Source organism: Cuculus canorus, chromosome 2, assembly GCF_017976375.1.
Source record: "Cuculus canorus isolate bCucCan1 chromosome 2, bCucCan1.pri, whole genome shotgun sequence".
NCBI lineage: Eukaryota > Metazoa > Chordata > Aves > Cuculiformes > Cuculidae > Cuculus > Cuculus canorus.
This window is the reverse complement of record NC_071402.1, coordinates 123,317,473-123,335,314: the sequence shown is the minus strand read 5'-3', so window position 1 is coordinate 123,335,314 and position 17,842 is coordinate 123,317,473. Positions and strand designations below refer to the sequence as shown.

At 41.0% G+C, this 17,842-nt stretch overlaps 1 protein-coding gene across 3 annotated transcripts in view; it reads left to right on the top strand.

The window, feature by feature from the left end:
• Nucleotides 1-309: 309 nt before the first annotated feature.
• The window catches only part of PLCL2 (phospholipase C like 2), a 97,266-nt gene continuing 79,733 nt past the window's right edge, over nt 310-17,842 (top strand). The window contains exons 1-2 of one of the 3 annotated variants that reach the window (XM_054057854.1): nt 310-565; nt 1,194-1,726. In XM_054057854.1, the coding sequence (XP_053913829.1) occupies nt 1,430-1,726 (297 nt within the window). In that variant the 5' untranslated portion in view covers nt 310-565; nt 1,194-1,429. The remainder of the gene's footprint in view (nt 566-1,193; nt 1,727-17,842) is intronic. The other 2 variants (XM_054057852.1, XM_054057851.1) reach the window with 2 other exon arrangements.

Here is a 17,842-nt window from a genome sequence, read left to right as displayed (position 1 = left end):
AATGATGCGGGGAGCGAGGGATGCTATGGGGAGAGGAGGATGGAGCGAGGGATGCTGCCGGGACCGAAGGATGCTGCGGGGCGCCGAGGATGCTGCGGGGAGCGAGGGAGGAGCGAGGGATGCAGCGGAAAGCGAGGGATGCTGCGGGGCGCCAAGGAGCGTGATTTCCTTTTTTTTTGTCTTTTTTTTTTTAGCGAGGAGCGGGCGGGCGCGGAGGGAGGGATGTGTCGGAACGCCCCGCTCGCCGCGGGTGCGAGGGAAGCGGCGCTGCCCCCGGGCTGCGGGGGGAGGCGGGGCCGCCCCCGTGATTGGCAGCGGCGGGGCGGAGGGCGAGCGCCCGGCTCGGCTCCCTCTGCCTTCCCCGGAGAGTTTCCCCGGCGGGGGCGGCCGCTGCCCTGGGCGCTGCCGGCGCTTCCCCCGCTCGGGGCTGCCGCGTTCCGCCACGGGAGGGGAGCGACCGCGCGAATCGGTTTCTCTCTGTATCCGGCCCCGGGCAGAGGCGGCGGCCGTAGCGGGGAGGAGGGGGAAAGAGCGGCTGCGGCAGCGGGCTCCCCTCGCCGCCCAGGTGGGTAGAGGGGCTGCAGCGGGCGGGCAGGGGCCGGGGGTGCGGGAGCCGCTGCTGCAGCCGCTGCGAGGCGGGTGGATGCGGGCGGGGAGAGCAGAAAAGTTGCCGATGGCGCCGTGGAGGGAGCCCCGCGGGGCGGCGTTGCTCGCGTTCCGCCGCTTCCCGTGGCCGGAGCGGCGAGGATCCCGCCGCGCGTGGGACGGGCTTTTCCCCTCGCCACCCCGTGCCGGGGACCGGAGGGGTTTGGGGGGGCGCGTTATCGAGTTCTTTTCTGGCTCCCGCTTCGCCGCTCCGCGCTGGCGGGTGCGAAAGCAGCGTCTCTCTCGCGTCCCCGGCGGAGCAGCCCGAGCAGCGCGGTTCCTCCGGTGCCCTTCGAGCCTTTCCCTCCCTCCAGGCGGCGCTGGGGGCGGGCAGACCCCTTTCCTCGCCTCCCCTGGGCCCGTGGGCGCGCGGTTCCCACGCGGCTCCGGACCCGCCGCTTCTCTCGTGTTCCCTGCGCGGCGCCTCCGCTCCCACGCGCGCGTGTGTGTGTGTGTGTGTGTGTGTGAGCGCTGAACCGCTCTCCCCCTCCTCCCCACCGCCTCGTGTGAGGACGGGCTGTCACGTTTCGTTTCTTTTCCTTCCCCAGGTGCCGCGGGAGCGAGGCTGCCCGAGGCGCGGCTGAAGCGGTTGCGTCCCCCCAACCCCGTCCCTCCATCCTCGGAGCCGCGCGGTCTCAGCTGCCAAATGTGCGGACGGGAGAGACTTTTGCTCAAAATCCCCAGCTCGTAAATACCCAGAAAGCGGAAGGAGAGGCACCGCCGAGCAGCTGCGGGAGGAGGGGAGGGGGGCGGCAGCGCGGTTCCTGCCGTAGCCGGCAGGCTGATGGCGGAGTTGGGCAGCGGCGGCGGCACCGGGGGGATCCCGCCGTCCCCGGGGCCGGGGCAGGGCAAGGTGGCCTTCAAGGCAGGAGACGGAGAAGGAGGAGGAGGAGGAGGCGGCGGCGGGAAATCCCGCTTTGACAGCGCCGGCAGCCGCGTCTCCAACGGGGACTGTGCCCTGGCGGGTGCGGAGCTGGGGTCGGCTCCCAGCCCGGAGAGCGGCACCAGGGAGAAAGGCTGTTCCACCGGCCAGCAGCGAGAAGGCAAACCCGGCATCCCCCGCAGGAGCAGCATAATTAAGGTAAGAGCGCCTGCTCCTCCCCATCGGGGTCTTGGCTCTTTCTCTGTCACAGAGGCAGGGAGATGCTGGCCATGGATGGGCTCCCAGAGGCAGGGAGATGCTGGCCATGGATGGGCTCCCAGAGGCAGGGAGATGCTGGCCATGGATGGGCTCCCAGAGGCAGGGAGATGCTGGCCATGGATGGGCTCCCAGAGGCAGGGAGGTGCTGGCCATGGATGGGCTCCCAGAGGCAGGGAGGTGCTGGCCATGGATGGGCTCCCAGAGGCAGGGAGGTGCTGGCCATGGATGGGCTCCCAGAGGCAGGGAGGTGCTGGCCATGGATGGGCTCCCAGAGGCAGGGAGATGCTGGCCATGGATGGGCTCCCAGAGGCAGGGAAATGCTGGCCATGGATGGGCTCCCAGAGGCAGGGAGATGCTGGCCATGGATGGGCTCCCAGAGGCACGGAGATACTGGCCATGGATGGGCTCCCAGAGGCAGGGAGATGCTGGCCATGGATGGGCTCCCAGAGCCTTGGCTCCAGATGAAAGGGTAGGCATCTATGTCCTTTTTGTTTGTTATTTTCCCCAGTAGTGAGGGTACTTAATTTTTCCTTTGTCAGAAGTGTTCAGCAGTGAGAGGATGGCCTTGTACATCATCCACCCTTGGGGGAAGGGGGGTGTTATGTTTTGAGGCTTGTGAAAACAGAAGGCTCGAACTCCTGTTGGAGAAGACGGGGAGAAACTAGCTGGCTTGTTGAAAAGACATCATGGGCACCAGCCTGGCAAGGAAAGACATGGATTACACAGTATCCTTGTTGTTTGGGATGCACCTGTGCAGAGCTATTTTGTGGCTCTCTTGGCTTGCAGTGTGACAGGCACACAGCAGGTGATGAGGGATTCGGGATCTCACTGAGCTGGGGGTGGAAGAAGGTGGAATAGGGAACATTTTTCTTGTTAAAAGTGACAGCTCATTTAACAGTAGGCTGTGTTCTACTTCACCTATAGACATCTTTATTTATACTTAGCTCTGCATATTCTGAATGCTAATGTTTCAGTTTGAAAAGTAGGGGGAGCAGCAAGGGTAGGATGTAGATTGGGGAAAAAGGAATGGCAGTGGGCTTTTTTAGTACATTCATTTATACAAATACAGTTGTTCCCTTAAATCCATGGTTCCTGAGAGATGACTGTGGGTCAGGTCTCCCAATTCCAGTGAAAAGGTTAAGAGGGCACAGAGAAATTGCTTCATTGGCATGATGGTTGCCCTAGCCATGAAATAAAGCACAACTTCAAGTACTTGAGAACTGAGTTTAATCAAGATCAACCAGATGAAAAACAAGCCAGATTTGTTGTCTTCTTAGATATTTATGTGCCTCCAGAATCAGTGTATGAAGTTCTGTTGGCTGGATGATAGAAAAACGTGTTGAAATTCAAAACTGGTGTAGCGTATCTCAAGTTGTATTACCGTCTCCTGGACCTTGCTGTAAAAACCCAAGGGGAGAGCAAGGGCAGTCAGCAGTGAACACATTTGACAGCCTGCACCCACCCTTCCTGTTTGAGCTGTGGTGTTGGGCGTGTATGTTTTTGTGTGTGTGTGTGTGTGTGTGTGTTAAAGAAATTATAACAATAGACAAGAGGCAGTTGAGCTTGGTGTTGGAATAACTTACTGAATTTGCCAGTGATTTTATTTCCTAACACTGTTCTGTTTCTTCTGTGGTAGCCCAAGAATGATATTAGTGTTGTTTGCAGTGTGTATCATGCCATCATACTACTTCATAGTGTACGATTTGATTATACAGCAACATTCTGCCCTTCTGGGGACCGAACAAGGATACAGTATCTAGGGATGTGTTATATTAAGATCAAGAAGCATAAGATAAGGAAATATGTTTTGAATTACATTTCATGAATACCTAAGTCAAGGTTCTTAGTTTCTATAGAAATCATTGCACTTTGGAATATAAAATTATTCAACTTTCTGGTATTATTACTGATGAATACCATTTTGCAAATGTGAACAACAGTCTGTTCAGCTACAGAGAACTGATTACTACAGCTTTGTGTTATTGTTTGAATAATGATGAGTGGTAAAGTGACAACACTACATTTTAGATGTGACTGTTTAGATATGATTGTTTTAATACTTGATGGAAGAATAACTTGCCTTTGTAGATAGTGAATATTTTTCTGTCTGCTTAGTTCAGCAGTTCAGAAGTAGGTTGAATCTGGTTACACAGATATCTAGTTTTCAGTATGAAACCTTTTGGTAAATCTGCCACAAGTAGTAAACCTTAACATGCTTCTTGTCTGCTCTTGCAGAGCATAAGTCTGTAAAACAGAGTGGAAAAAGTAAAATTTAATCTATTTTTACGTAATGTTCTCAGAGTTCTGGTAACTTAAATCAGTGACGTTAAACTGCTCCTAAACAATATATGGATTAACCTCCAGAAACAGGTTTGTGACATGCAGATGTAGATTTCATAGCTTCATGCAAAATCCAGTGTTGGTTGATCTGTAAAATGCACGGTTATGGAATAGTTAATACCCAAAATGTATTGCCTGACTATTACTGTGTAGGCTTTTGAGTCACAGACAGAAAATTGATGTTAAAGTAATAGTTCCAGTTGAGATTAACTTCTTTAGAACAGCGTGTTTGTGTATGAAAATCAGGAGGACAGAAATATAGTTTATTTTGGTTTTAGTCTGTACTTCCATTGGTTGTCTATTTTCATAACTGTTATGAGAGCAGTGCCTTTTTTTTCCCCTCCTTTTTTTACTTGCAGTTTCCATTCTTTCTCTTTTTCCACTGTTTCCATGTGTTTTTTTCTATTTTTATTTATTTTGTGCACCTGCGTAATTTTGTTTTTTTCTTTCTTGTTTGGTGCAAGAGGATATACTTTTTGAGGTTGATGTGTCATCTAGGATGATGATAGGTGGTAAGGACAATGTACGGTCTGCATACTACGGTAGTTTACCTGACCTTTGACTCTTGTATTTAGGCTGAAAGCTTGAAAGACTGCACCCTTCATTTGTAGCATTTTCTGTGCAATAGCCTATTTTATGGCTTACCTTTGCTGAACCTGAGGGCTAGGGACTGCATATCTGTGTTTATAGAGACTTTTACACTTTCTTTTTCTTACTGTCCATATTTAATGAGATTCTGATTTTTTTTCAGAGGCGATAGTGACATCATGTTGTGCATCCCTGGGATTTAGGCTCTTCAGATACCTGATTTGTGAACTAATTTATGTACCATTTACTTGGATGTAGTGGGCTTTTCTTCATCACTGTTTTGTTTTTTCAAAGTATTTACCTTGATGCAACTAGCTGTGGTTTTGTATAATGTAATTTCTTAAAACAGTTCCTATAATTTTCTGTAAAATGAATTTACAGTGAGTCATCTTGCAGTTCGAAGAGGATTTAAGCATCCTATGAACTTTTTCTCTGAGCTGCTCTGACAGTTGGCAGTGGGCTTGCTTTATTTTTGTTTGAGGTTCCTCTGTATCTTTCCTAAAGAGACTTTGAAGAGGTTGAAGTTTGAGTTATTTAAAGTGGCAAATTACTTGTGCTGTATGTTTTTCCTCAGGGCTGTTTGCTTCCAGGGGTCTCCATTAAACACTTGTGGAACCTCACGGTTTCTGTCTAGGTCTGTAGTTTTGACAAAGAGATCCAGTGGGATAAATATGTCTTTGTTAGAAGAGATGTTGCAGTAATAAAATGAGAAGAGAAACACTTAGGAGAGACTGCAGTTATTGAGGAAGACAACAAAGAGAAATAAATGGAGGAAGGTGGCTTGGCATTCTGTGAGCAGGAGTGTTCTTATCAACGTATACCTGGAAGCAAAGTCCAGGGTTTTTTTTGTTTGTAGTAATACTGATCTTGGTGTCAATAAATTTCCTGTCTGATAACTTAAACAAATTTGTATCTCCCTTTTTTATTCTGGGTGTAAACTCAAGCTTTCATTTTGTAAAGTCGTGCAATTGCAGAGCACTGGCAACTCCCTCGTTCCAAAGTCTGTGAGAAGAGAGAACCCAAATTTAGCAGGTAGATATTCCAGGGTATAATTTTCAGCAGAGCTTTGCTGTTGAAACTAAACATTCTTATAGATGTGTCTTCCTGTGACTGAGGAGTTTTACAGCATATGCATCAAGATCTTTTTTTTAATTAAAATGCCAGCATGCAGTATTTTCTCATTCAGTCCTCTATGATCTCCAGTTCATAATGTAGACCCGTTTGTATCAAATGTACAAAATATGAAATGTGGAGAATATTGCACAGTATTTTCTACTGCTGTGACAGTTTTAAAGGCTTTAATAAAGCCTTTTGCATTCAGGGTAAACTTTAAAGTAGTATTTTCAGTAGATCTGGGTTCTCTGCAGTCCTAAATTACCTTAGCCGCAATGCCATGTTAACAAGTCTTTGTGAAGATCAAGGAATAGATGGTATATGTTCAGCTTCCATCTAAAAGAATGTGGAGGACTTAGGTTGCTGGAATCAGCGTAAGGTATATGAAAGTACCTGATTTGCAGTCATATTTCATATTGGGAAAGAAATCTGTGTAGTGATGTAGGTGTATATATTGATGTATCAGTGTACATAGGCGTTTATGCCCAAGTAACTTTTCCATGTGCTAGATGTTTTCAGGAAAACTTGATTGAGCAGTCACAGCCTTAAAGGTGCCAAGGCTCCCTCAGTTCAAAGACAACAGCCATACAGGAAAGAAGGAGAAAACTAGCATGTACTGTCTTTCTCCACATCCTTTCCCGTGTAAACAAAAAGCTACAGTGTGAGCTGAAGTCTAGTTAATCCTTGTGGAAGAAAGCCGTGACTGTCTCAACAATAGACGATACTTGCTCAGAGGATGTGTGCTAATTGACACCAAAATTGATACCACAAAAAAAGCACATCCTTAGGAAACAAGGCTGTGATAGTTGAGCTACTCCTACGTCTTACCTTGGGCAGGCTTTCAACTATACAGTTGAAACACAGATTTTTCTGAGGAGCTGTTTCTGGGTTTGGTTGGGTTCTTTTTGTTTCTTAGTTTCTTCTTGTTGATCTGTTTCATCTCTGTGGTTTGTCAGATAATATGAGAGTTCTGAATGGCTAACTGCAACTTCAGAAATCCTGGAGCTGTCTTTTAGGGGATACTTTCGTTTTGATTTGTTGAAATCTCAGCTTCCCTTGGCTGAATAACCCCAACCCTCTCAGCTATAGGAGGTTACCAGCACCTATCAGTATTTGTATTCCTCCTTTGTCCTCTACTACTTGCCGGGTACTGGTTTCGTAATTTTTAAATGCAATCTATATTTTAAAATAATACTTAGCACCATAGAGTAGCTATTCCTAAATCATATTTTCTGTTATACAAAAGCTGTATACCTTAGATATTTGCATACAGTGTCGTATATGTACATTAGACATAATTATCAGGCAGTTAAATACGTGTTAACAGTGACACTGGGCTGAGGTATGTGTTATCTTGCAGCCACTGAGTGGGTATGTTGTACATTGCGTTTGGTATATATTTTTATTTGCATTAGTAATTTCTGTAGACTACAGTAATCAAAATTTTATTTCGATATATGTAACACAGCTAAAAAAACAAACAAGAAAAGGTGTTTGTAGAAATGCATACACGAGGATGTTTGCTTTATTCTGGTTCAGCATGTAATTTTGTTAGCTTATGTACCATAGCCCAGGAAAAGAAAATATTTTTTCCAGAAGATGTCTTGGAGCGGGAGCTTAATTTGGATGAATTTAGCTTCTTGGACTTCTTTTCTGGAAGAGTTTATCTGTCTATTTCTGTTTACTGAGTAAAGAGCTTGGCTAGTGTGAATAACAGCGACTCCTTCACCCCCTCCACCCCAAATCCTTAGAATATCCACAAAACATGTTCAGTCCATTCAATGGTGATAAATCAGTTAATCAAATTTAAAAATCATTATGAATACCCGAAGGGATTTTTTTTTATGCCCCTTATCAACCCTGATCAAAGGTATCACTATTAGTTTAGACTTTTTAAAACTAGGAATTAGAGCAGTGGTTTCCTACCCATGGCTCACAGATAATACATTGCTCCTATGTTTGAATTGCATTCATGGAAGATTAAAAAAATAGAACTGAGACTGACAGGACAAGTTAATGGAGTAGTTTCCCAGTCTTTGCTGGTCCATTAATAATACTGACATAGATCTTTGTATTATTCTCCCTAAGTATTAAAAAAAAATCCCTTAAATAAAATTTGCTAATTGCCAATGTCAAATTAAGTTAAAACGTGTACTACAATACTAGTACATGGATTCTAAAATACTTATCTTTGCAGAGATATGTGAGATTGTGTTCAAAATTCAGAAATCTAAATATTGATAAACTAGCAGGTAAACTGTGGGAGAAGAAAGGTGTATGCTAATTGATGTTTAACATATACAGAGAGAAGAGGTAACTATGATGAAAAGCAGCAGTGTATATGAATTGAAGAATATTTAAAAATAGGGCTGGAAGAGACCTCAAGAGGTCAGTCTACTCTGCTCCACTGCTCTGTTACAGGATCAACTGTTAATAAATTTCAGTGTGATGCTCTTTGTCTTTTAATCACGTTTTGTTTGTGATGCAGAACCGCTAGTTGATTATTCCTCTTTGTACATGGGCAAAAGCAATTATCTGCACAGAGTTTAAAAACTTGTACTTGTCTTACTGCATTCTAATTATTTCACATCATATTTTCAATTTGTTGGCTTCTTTCTGATTTTAACTTGCCTTCTAACATGCATGCAGCTCTTCCATCTTCAAGCGAACAGGCAGTTTTAATTATGTTCTCATTTCCATGACACAATGATATATGATTTTTTTTTTGTTAAATGATTGTAATTTATGAGTTTTAAATATGAATTCAAATTCTGTGCTCTGTGGTTAAAATAAAAATAAGTTATTTTTACTCTTTACCTCCTGTAAACTGAGCAAAATGATGTTGCAGAATCTAGTTCAGAAATATAATTGATGAGAAAAGGTCTTTCCTTCCAAATATATGAGAACAATAGACAGTAAGTACAAATTTACGATATACTTACTGGATTGTAGTGTTGACATGAAATAAAGCTGCTTTGAAAGGGTCTGGCTTGTTTGTCTTTAAGGAGAGTAAGTGGCAAGTGTCATCTTTCTCTGTTTTGCCATTGTGTTTATAAAGACCATCATTGCTGTTTTACGGTCAATTTTCACATCTGGCATGCCTTGTAAATGTGGTAGTGCGATCATTGTACTTCCTTCTCTCTGTTGTAGGAGATCATGTATAGGAGCAATCATAAAATCATAGAATGGTTTGAGTTGGAAGGGACCTTTAAAGGTCATGTAGTCTAGCCCACCTGCAGGAGCAGGGACATCTTTAATTTGCCCAGGTTGCTCAGAACCCCATCCAGCCTGACCTTGAATGTTTCTAGGGATGGCGGCTCCACTACCTTCTTGAGCAACCTGTTCCAGTGTTGCACCACCCTCATTGTAAAAAAGTCTTCCTTATATCCAGTCTAAGACTACCCTCCCCTAGTTTAAAACCATTACTCCTTGTCCCCATCTTTCTTGAAGGCCCCCTTTAAATACTGAAGGGCTGCTATAAGGTCTCCCTGGAGCGTTCTCTTCCCCTAGCTGAATAAACCCTAACTCTCTCAGCCTGTCCTCATATGGGAGGTGCTCCATCCCTCAGATCATCTTCATGATCGTCCTCTGGATTCTTTGGAAGGATATGTTGCCCATCTTCTTGACTGCAGCACATGTGAATTTCTACTTAACTAGTTTACTTTCAGGAACTGTCAGTATGAATTCCTCTGTCCTTTGCTTCTGAAGAGGAGCATGCCTGAGTTCACACACCTCTTCCCTCCTAGACCTTGACCTTGCAAAACATCAGTGTTTGCGACGGTGAAGAGTGCAACGTTAGCGTGTGACTGCAAATCAGCAATACTGAGGCACACAGTGGTAACTAGTGCAGCCTTGGGAAGGTTAAATGGATGTGATTTATTTCTGCCTCTCCTGGGATTTGTTTTAATGTCATTTGACCCTTTGGAATAAGTAATAAAATATCCCTTAGTACTTCCGGTTCTATGTTGCGTTCAGGGATCTTTTCAGATCCCGAATGTTCATGTTCTAGAAATTGTAGTACATAGTTCATAAGAGCAGACAGACAGGGAAGGCCTTGAAACAAACAAAACCCTTTTCAGAAGAGTGGCTGACAGTTTTATAAAACAAAGAATATGAAATAATGAGCGATTAAGCCAGATTTTTGAATTAGCTGTAAAAATATTTAATGAAATAAACTTATTTGTGGGATTTCTTTTGGTATTAGAAATATGTACCCTACAAATACATAGTGGATAGTTTGTATTATGTATATTAGTATCATGACTGTCGTATTATCTTAGCTAAAATAGCTGAAAATGATTTGATATTTCTTCTGAACTATGAGATAATCAGTATTGCAGAAGAAAAAGAACTGCTGCTGGTTTTTCTTGGGAAAACACTTCCCCAGAACTTTCATTTTTTTCATTTTTTTTTGTGCTTTCTTCTTACCAGCATTATTATTTTGCCTTCACTAAAAGAGGCAGAACATTATAAGGTTCTGTGCATGCTTTGATGTGCTAGCAACCGTGCGTGTGAACATATCCCCATCCATTACTGCCCTTTTTAGTGCAGGATAGTAGATAGTAGAGGAACAGCGATTGTGGAATTCTGCAGCAGCAGAATGATCTGCATGGTTTTTGTTTTGTGAAGCACCTCTTATGATGGAAAATCTGGGATGCTTTATACCTTTCATTACCTAGTTCCTGATGACAGAAGTGTTTGATGCAGTCTGCCAGTGATTTACTCTAACCACATGCCTTAAAAGAAGGTGTAAATCACTGTTTATTTAAAAAAGGAAATAATATTTAATTTAATTGCTTTATTTTTTATATTATCAAAGTGTAATTTGGATGAAAAGGGCAGGCACTCAGCTTGCTGTGTTCAGATTGTTTTCTTCCTACAAGTTATTTTTTGTGTCTTTAAGATAAGGAATTGTTTAGGTGACTCCTGTAAATGGTGCAGAAATAATTTGAAGAGAAAAAAGGCAAGAGAGCAACTTCGGCTTTCTGTACACTACTGTGTTTTTTCCTTTAGTAAATCAGAAGCAGAATGAATGTCTTAAATGTATATGTTATAGAAGATGTTAGACTTACTTTCTGAGTTGCAGGAATAGTACATTCATTGCTGTGTTTATATGTTTACAAAACGCACACATTCTTGGTGCGCAGGCAGGAGAATCTCAGTAATGGTTGGATGTAAAATGCTTCAGGAAATAGCGTGAATCAATTGAAACGTATTTTGCCATTTACAGAGGATGATAACTACATCAGATATGCTGTTAGCAGAATGTTGCAAAAACCATTTCCAGCCTGCAATCTAAAGACTAATATTAATGAGACAATGTATTTAGTCTTGGCACGTTACTACCACATAGCGGAGAAAGCCAGAGCAGACGCGAATAGTTTAAGTTTGGATAGCATTATGTTTTCTCTTGCATTGGAAGAACCCCCAAAATTATCTCATGGCTTATTGGATCTACTTAATTTGTTGAACTCCATCTCTCTTTTATTTTCTCTTTGTCCTCCCCAATTGCAGTAGTTGCAGTGGTGCATCTCGCAACTGCTGTTTGGTATTGATGCTTTTCAGCTTTATTGGTCCCTCATTCCACCTCTCATACACCCTGTCTTTTCTCTTTCAGCAGCAGAGAGACCACAGGCTGGCTGTATTCTGCTTTTCTTCTTTCACAGCTAGTGGAGATCCTTCTATTTACGGCGAAATGCTCAAACAGCAGACCTCTTTCTGTAGTGCATGCAGTGCTGCAGTAGTTCACGTCTGCTTGTGAATCCTTCAAAAGGGAGTACAGGTTCTAGTGCAAAGCTGTTGACCTTCACAGTGGGTTTAAGTCTCATAGGATTCGAGGCTTGAACCTACCATGAAGGGCGACTGCACAGCTGAGGGTAGATAAAACTGTTCTCCCCCCCAATCTTCAAAAGTTGCCAGCCTTGAATGCAGTAAAAAAGCTGCCATGGGTCAGAATGAAAGTCCATTTGGCTTGTTAGGTTGCCTCCAACAGCAACCACTGAGAGATAGATGAATAGAAAAAGCCTGCTTTCCTGACATCTGCTCCCAGCCTTAAGTAATTTGTAGCTAAGACATCTTTTATGTTCAATAATCCCTATGGGTTGTGTCCCCCCCAATCAGTTGTCAAAGGCTGGTATGACTTTTGTAAGCTTTTCGCCGCTCTAATATCCTGTGGCAATCTCTTAACTATATGTTTTGTGAAAAAGTTCTCCTGCCTTGTTTTATCCAGCAGCTGCTTACTTGTTTACCTCCTGTCCCTGGTTCTTGTGTTAGGACATGTAACAGTTGTTTTGTACTCTCTTTCCGTATTGTACAAATTCGTTGGAAGGTGTTCGTCACATTTGTTCGTCACATTTGTTTTGTGTCCTGGTTTTTTTTTCCAGGCCGAAGAGTCCCACTGTACTAAGTTGTTCTACCTGTTGAAGCTTTTCTGTGCTTTTTGTTGCCCTTCTATCTATTTCTTTATCATTCTATTGCTCTTTTATCCATTTCTTTCTTCCATTTTATTAATTTTTTTGCAGTGCAGAACTAAAATAATATTCAGAATGAGTGCCAGGCAAATGTGTAAATCCACTATGGCATAATGAAGGTTTAGCACTATTGTGATACTAAGACTGTAATTTATTTATTTTTAGTATTGTCATCATCAAAGATTTAAATGATATCACTGTCACTAATTGGCAACGGGAGAGTGCTGCTAAAACCTTTTACTAAATATTTAAAACCTTATCTTTGAAGAATTGTGTAACAGCATCTGTGCTGGCGATGATGCTTGTGTTGGAAGTGGCTGCATTAAGGTATTTGCAGGAAACCAAAGTTGTGTTAGAGTTTTTTTAATATGTTGCAGTCTTTTTATGGTGCTAGTGATGGAAAACATTGTGATGAGCACATCTAGCTTCTAGCTATGGTTGAGTACACTTGTTTGCTTAGTAACAGAATAAAGTAGCATGGACATTGCATAAAGCTGGAAAATACAGTGCTAATAAAAGTGCTTTCATTTTATAATAAGCTGTTAAATATGGAAGAAAGAGGAAGGACCTTGATTTTGTAAATGCAGTCTGATAGTATTTTGGATGTCCTAGATTTCTGAGTTAAGGTTTTTGCCCAGCATTCATGTTAGTGGATTATTTTAGTCAATCTTTTATTTCATTTGCTTTTATAATCTGTGAGGCTCTTCAGGATGCCAGAGTCAGAGTCCAGAAGAGCCACAAAGGCATTTCTAATCTTCAGGAAATTCACACGAAGTCTAACAATGAGATTGGGTAGCTTCCTGAAAATACAAGAGCATCTAATATTTCACCTTAGAGGGGAATTAGTCTGAGGATTAAGAAGGTTATTAAATGGCTGCAGCAAGCAATAAAGGCTAAAAACAACCCTAAGTATTTAGGTCCCATGAGACTAGTACAGCAGCGTTGTCTTGGAAGGAAATCCCAACACTTTGTCCCTTGAGCTGTTGAAAATGGAAACGTGTGAAAGTGTCTGTTAGGATGCTTTCCTGAGTTTTTCTTGGGGTTATCTCCCCCCTCATTGTCTTTTTCTAAAAATAAAATTATTTTTTAAATTTCTTTCTCCTTGGAGGAGGGAAATTGCTTTGTTTTCTCTTCCCATTCTTCAGAACTTTCTGGCTACTGACAAGGGAAGTCATCTCTATTAGCCTGTACCTTCTCAGTTGGGCTGCTGTGTCAGGGCAGAAGACAGCTTTGTTACTCCTGAATCCTCAGGCTTCTCTGTGTTCACTTTATGGCAGAGTCCAGTGCCTGACTTCTAATTTCTGAGCATCACTGTCAGCAATGTTACTTTTACGTAATTCTTTCACTTCAAAGCTTCAGATCGTTCTACTGCTTGTTTTAAAATTTCTTGATTACCTATTATTTTTCTTCTGTTTGAAGGAGACACTCAAGAGTAAAAGGAATAGAACATGACGTGGATTTACAGTGTTTACATGTAGAGATTAATATTTCTGTCCAAAAATATTAACTTAACCTTCCAACATAGTAATTTAGGAGTTCCTACCTTGCCCCAATAAAATTTACTCTTTTTTTTTTGTCCCTGTAATTGCTGATGAATTTTTATATTAACCAGAAATCATAGCTCAAATACATAATTTCAGTGTGATCAGTCGCAGCAAATATATATGTTTTTTCCCATATCTAATTCCACATTCGGCTCTTATCCTTAGTGAATGTATAAAATTTACTATAATCATTTGGACAAGGAGGAGTTATGAGGAATAAAAAAGAGCTTTATGATTAAAGCTTTGGCCTCTAAAAATGATTTGCAAGATTAGCCACAGACTTAAGAATCCTGAATTAATTTTATTAAAAAAGAATCCTACTGTATAGATTTATAATACAGTCTGCAAACAATCCCTGCATGTATTGGAAATATTCTGAAGCGAATAATTAATAATTTAATTTATTTCAGGTCTTTCTCACTTTTTCTGGTGAATTTAGTAAAATTACATTATGGAATACCATCAACTGAATGCATCTTATGTGGAGAAAATATACCACCTTTTGCTTTAAATTGGTGCTTAATTGTCCAGCATCAAATAAGTTTTATATTAATTTAGCAGGTGCTCAGAGTACTTTATCAAATGATACTTGAGGCTTGGCTGATATAGAAATAAGAATTTTCTGATGTGTTCTGTTAAAATACAGTGTGGCTGTTAAGTATTTAAAAAGTTTTTATATAAAACAAATAGAAGTGAAATTATTTAGTACATGAAATAGAAATGCAGAGTAACATTGTGAGTTTTTTTTCTGTTTGGCTCAGAAACCTTCCCCTATCTGCCATGTCACTAAATTTTGCATAAGTCAAAATTAGTCATAGTGAAAGTTACTCCATACTCCTGGGTTTTTTTTTGCTTACTCCTTACAGTACTGTGTTCTAGAAATGTACACTTCATAATCCTTATTTTGAATGTCTGATCTGCACCGTTTACAGTGGCTGACGGGAATAAGTCTTGGGCTTCTGCTGCAAACTTCTGTTTGATGCTTTGATCATAAGCCAGGTGGGCTCTTGCATTTTGTTTACTACTTTATTCCAGGATGTTTCAAAAATTTAATAGTGCGCTCTTGGTCACTTGACTTAAAAACCTTCTATCATTGTTAGCAGTGCAGCTGTATGACCAACCCTCTTTTTACTTGCCCAGAAGACATCACTAGCAAGGTCCTTGCAGAACAATGTGGACAGTATTGGTCTTGCACTGATCTGCTGATTTTGCACTTTAAAGCCCTTAGAAACCTTCCCTGTCCTTGAAATCTTGATTGTATTCAAGATAAAACCAATGTTATTGACTGTTCCTGTCAATGAAGTTGACTTAAAGTAATCCTTATGAAAAGCAAGCTCATAGGCATAGCAGTAACTTCTTCAGCTTTATGCTTGAACTTTTTGGGATTCTAAGCTGAACTTTCTTCCTCTTTTGATCTCCCATTTGCTGTTGACAGTGTGAACTATTTCTTACTTAAGTTGTACTTTTCTTTGGTGTAACTGTAATGAAACCCTTTGAGAGAAAGCGTATGAAGTTTGTTTTGTATCCCTGTGATGTTTACCTACAGTGATATCTAACATTAAAAAATCACAAGTGAAGTCCTCAAACTCTTTTGGTTTTTTTTTTAAATCTTAAGACATGAAAATTAATGTATTGGTTTCCTTTCCATGGTCCTTTGACTTAAGCCTTTCTGCATGTGTGCCATATTTTCCAAGTCATGTCATAGTAGTATATGAATACATATGAAATTTATTTTAATTTGGAGATGCTGTGATATAAGTATCCATAAGGACTTGAACAATTAAACACCAAGTATCATGAAATTTGCCATGACATTTGGAAGACCATTTGATTCTTACACACAACAGCTATTATGTTGGTCAGATAACAGTAGATTACAGAATATAATACTGATAAACCTTTTTAAGACCAAGTATGTAAAGTGATAAAAAATATTCTTTGGGGATATTTTGTTTAGTTTTTATTAGCAAGAAGCTAATGTGTATTTTAAGGAGTTTCAAATTCTTCCTCTTAGCAAAGCTTTAATGAGTTTTGTAGTTAATTGTCTAATGTTTAGTTACTTATAGGAAGAACGTTAACTGTTCTTGAAATTGATCCTATGTTTAAACTATTTGTTTCAGCAATTTGGAAGTAATTACCATATATTTCTGAATTGTTTTGGAATAGAGGCCTTGCAGGCTTTATCCACGTACTGTGGTGAAAATGGGTATTAGATGCTCGCAAACTTCTGTTTAGCTGACTATTTATGAAAACTTCTCTAGAGGAGAAGAAATTTGGGTGAACAGTGTAACAGAATTCCCAGAGCTTTAACCAGTTACAGAAATCTGAAGACCTAAAGTATACCAGTTAAAAAAAGTTCTGATAGTTAACAATTCTTAAAATGCTGTTCTTGACAGGTAAAACTTCAGAAAAAAAGAATCAGGCCTCAATTCAAATCTCTTAAGTCATTATACTAGAAAGGGGAAAAATAGTTCTGTGTTATTTCAGGCCAACAGCTTGGCAGGAATTTAAATCTGAGTTCAAGGTTTCTGAAACCAGAGGCTTGAGAATATTAGCAGGTTTCAGGGTTGGCAATGAAGGGACAATACAAAGATTTCACAGATAGCTGAGGTATAGTCACAATGTTTAAAGGAGCTACTTTAAATTCTACTTTATGTAGAATTACATATGGTAACAAACAAAGAGGTGTGTTTTAAATATTGGTGTTGTTTTTTTGTCACTAGGGAGTAGGGCAGTTTCTGAGAGCTGGTGAAAAACAAAAAAGGATCTCTGCTTGTGGGTCAGGATGAGTTTTATGCCAAGAATAATGTGACTACATGAGGGAAAGTATTTTTGAGTCTTGCCTATGAGTTTGGTAGCTCATAAATGATTTCAGCGTGGTATAGCATTGTGGAAAGCTAAACTTACTGGTATTTTGTGGTGGTGGGTTTTTTTCCCCCTGCTTTTCTGGCATGCCAGTTAATTTCTTGTTGGAAAAGTGTCTTGGGAAATCTTATTGTGAGAGGCAATTTTTGAGTAGCAGCAAAGTCCCTCTGTGACTTGTCAAATCATCTCTCAGCATTACAGTATGTGAAATTAATGTGACGTTTCTTAACACTGCTTTTGGAAATATGTTTCTTTTAATGATGGTTCTTAGTTTATAAGATTTCTTTCTTAATATAGGCAGAATAAAATTTTGTGTCTAATATATTTTCTTTTTTTTTTCTTTTTTTAACGAAAAACATGGTCATGCCAGGGAGGGTTCTGCAAACAGAACTGCCTTTCTTGCACCTACTACTTTAAGGAAAGGGAGAGAGGCAACATTTTAGAGAAAAAAAAAACATGTTTGGGCTTCTGTCTTGCATTGCCCTACTGCTCAGGAGTAATAGATGTTCTTATCCAACTATGTTTATGTAGATAGTACGGGAGAACATGTCTGTGGTCATTCTGTGGGTTGCACTAGCTGTATGCAGTTCTGTGAGGCAGAAATTGTGTTTCTTGAAACTTCCTCATTTCCATTTCTGTCGTTTTTGTAGCTTGCCAAACTCGTTATTTGTTTTAAATCAGCAATGAAAAGCCATTTCTCCTTGCCTCCAGGAAATCTTTGTTTTAATGTAATTTGTTACTGTGAAAGACGACAAGAAATGTACTAAAACTGTAGGAGACTTTGAACCAAAGTGTTACTGAAAAATGTACTTACCTCACATTTCCATTTTCTTACAGGGTTCACAATAACTGATTGGGAGAAGGTGATACCTGCTAGAATTGTATAACCCTGTTTTGTTCCCATGTAAGAATTTCCCCCCTCCCCCAAAAAAAAAAAAGTCTAGTTTTAAGCCGTAGCTTCAACCATGAATGCTAGAAAAATTTCAGAGTTTATGGACATCTCTTATCCAGTTTCTTGCCCAAATTATTTTGAGATTCCTTACTAAATGTATTTGTTACTCTCGACTTTTCACAATCTATTTTCCTCCAGTTACTGCGAAGCTTATTAGGGCTAAGGCACTTGTTTGCACTTTTAT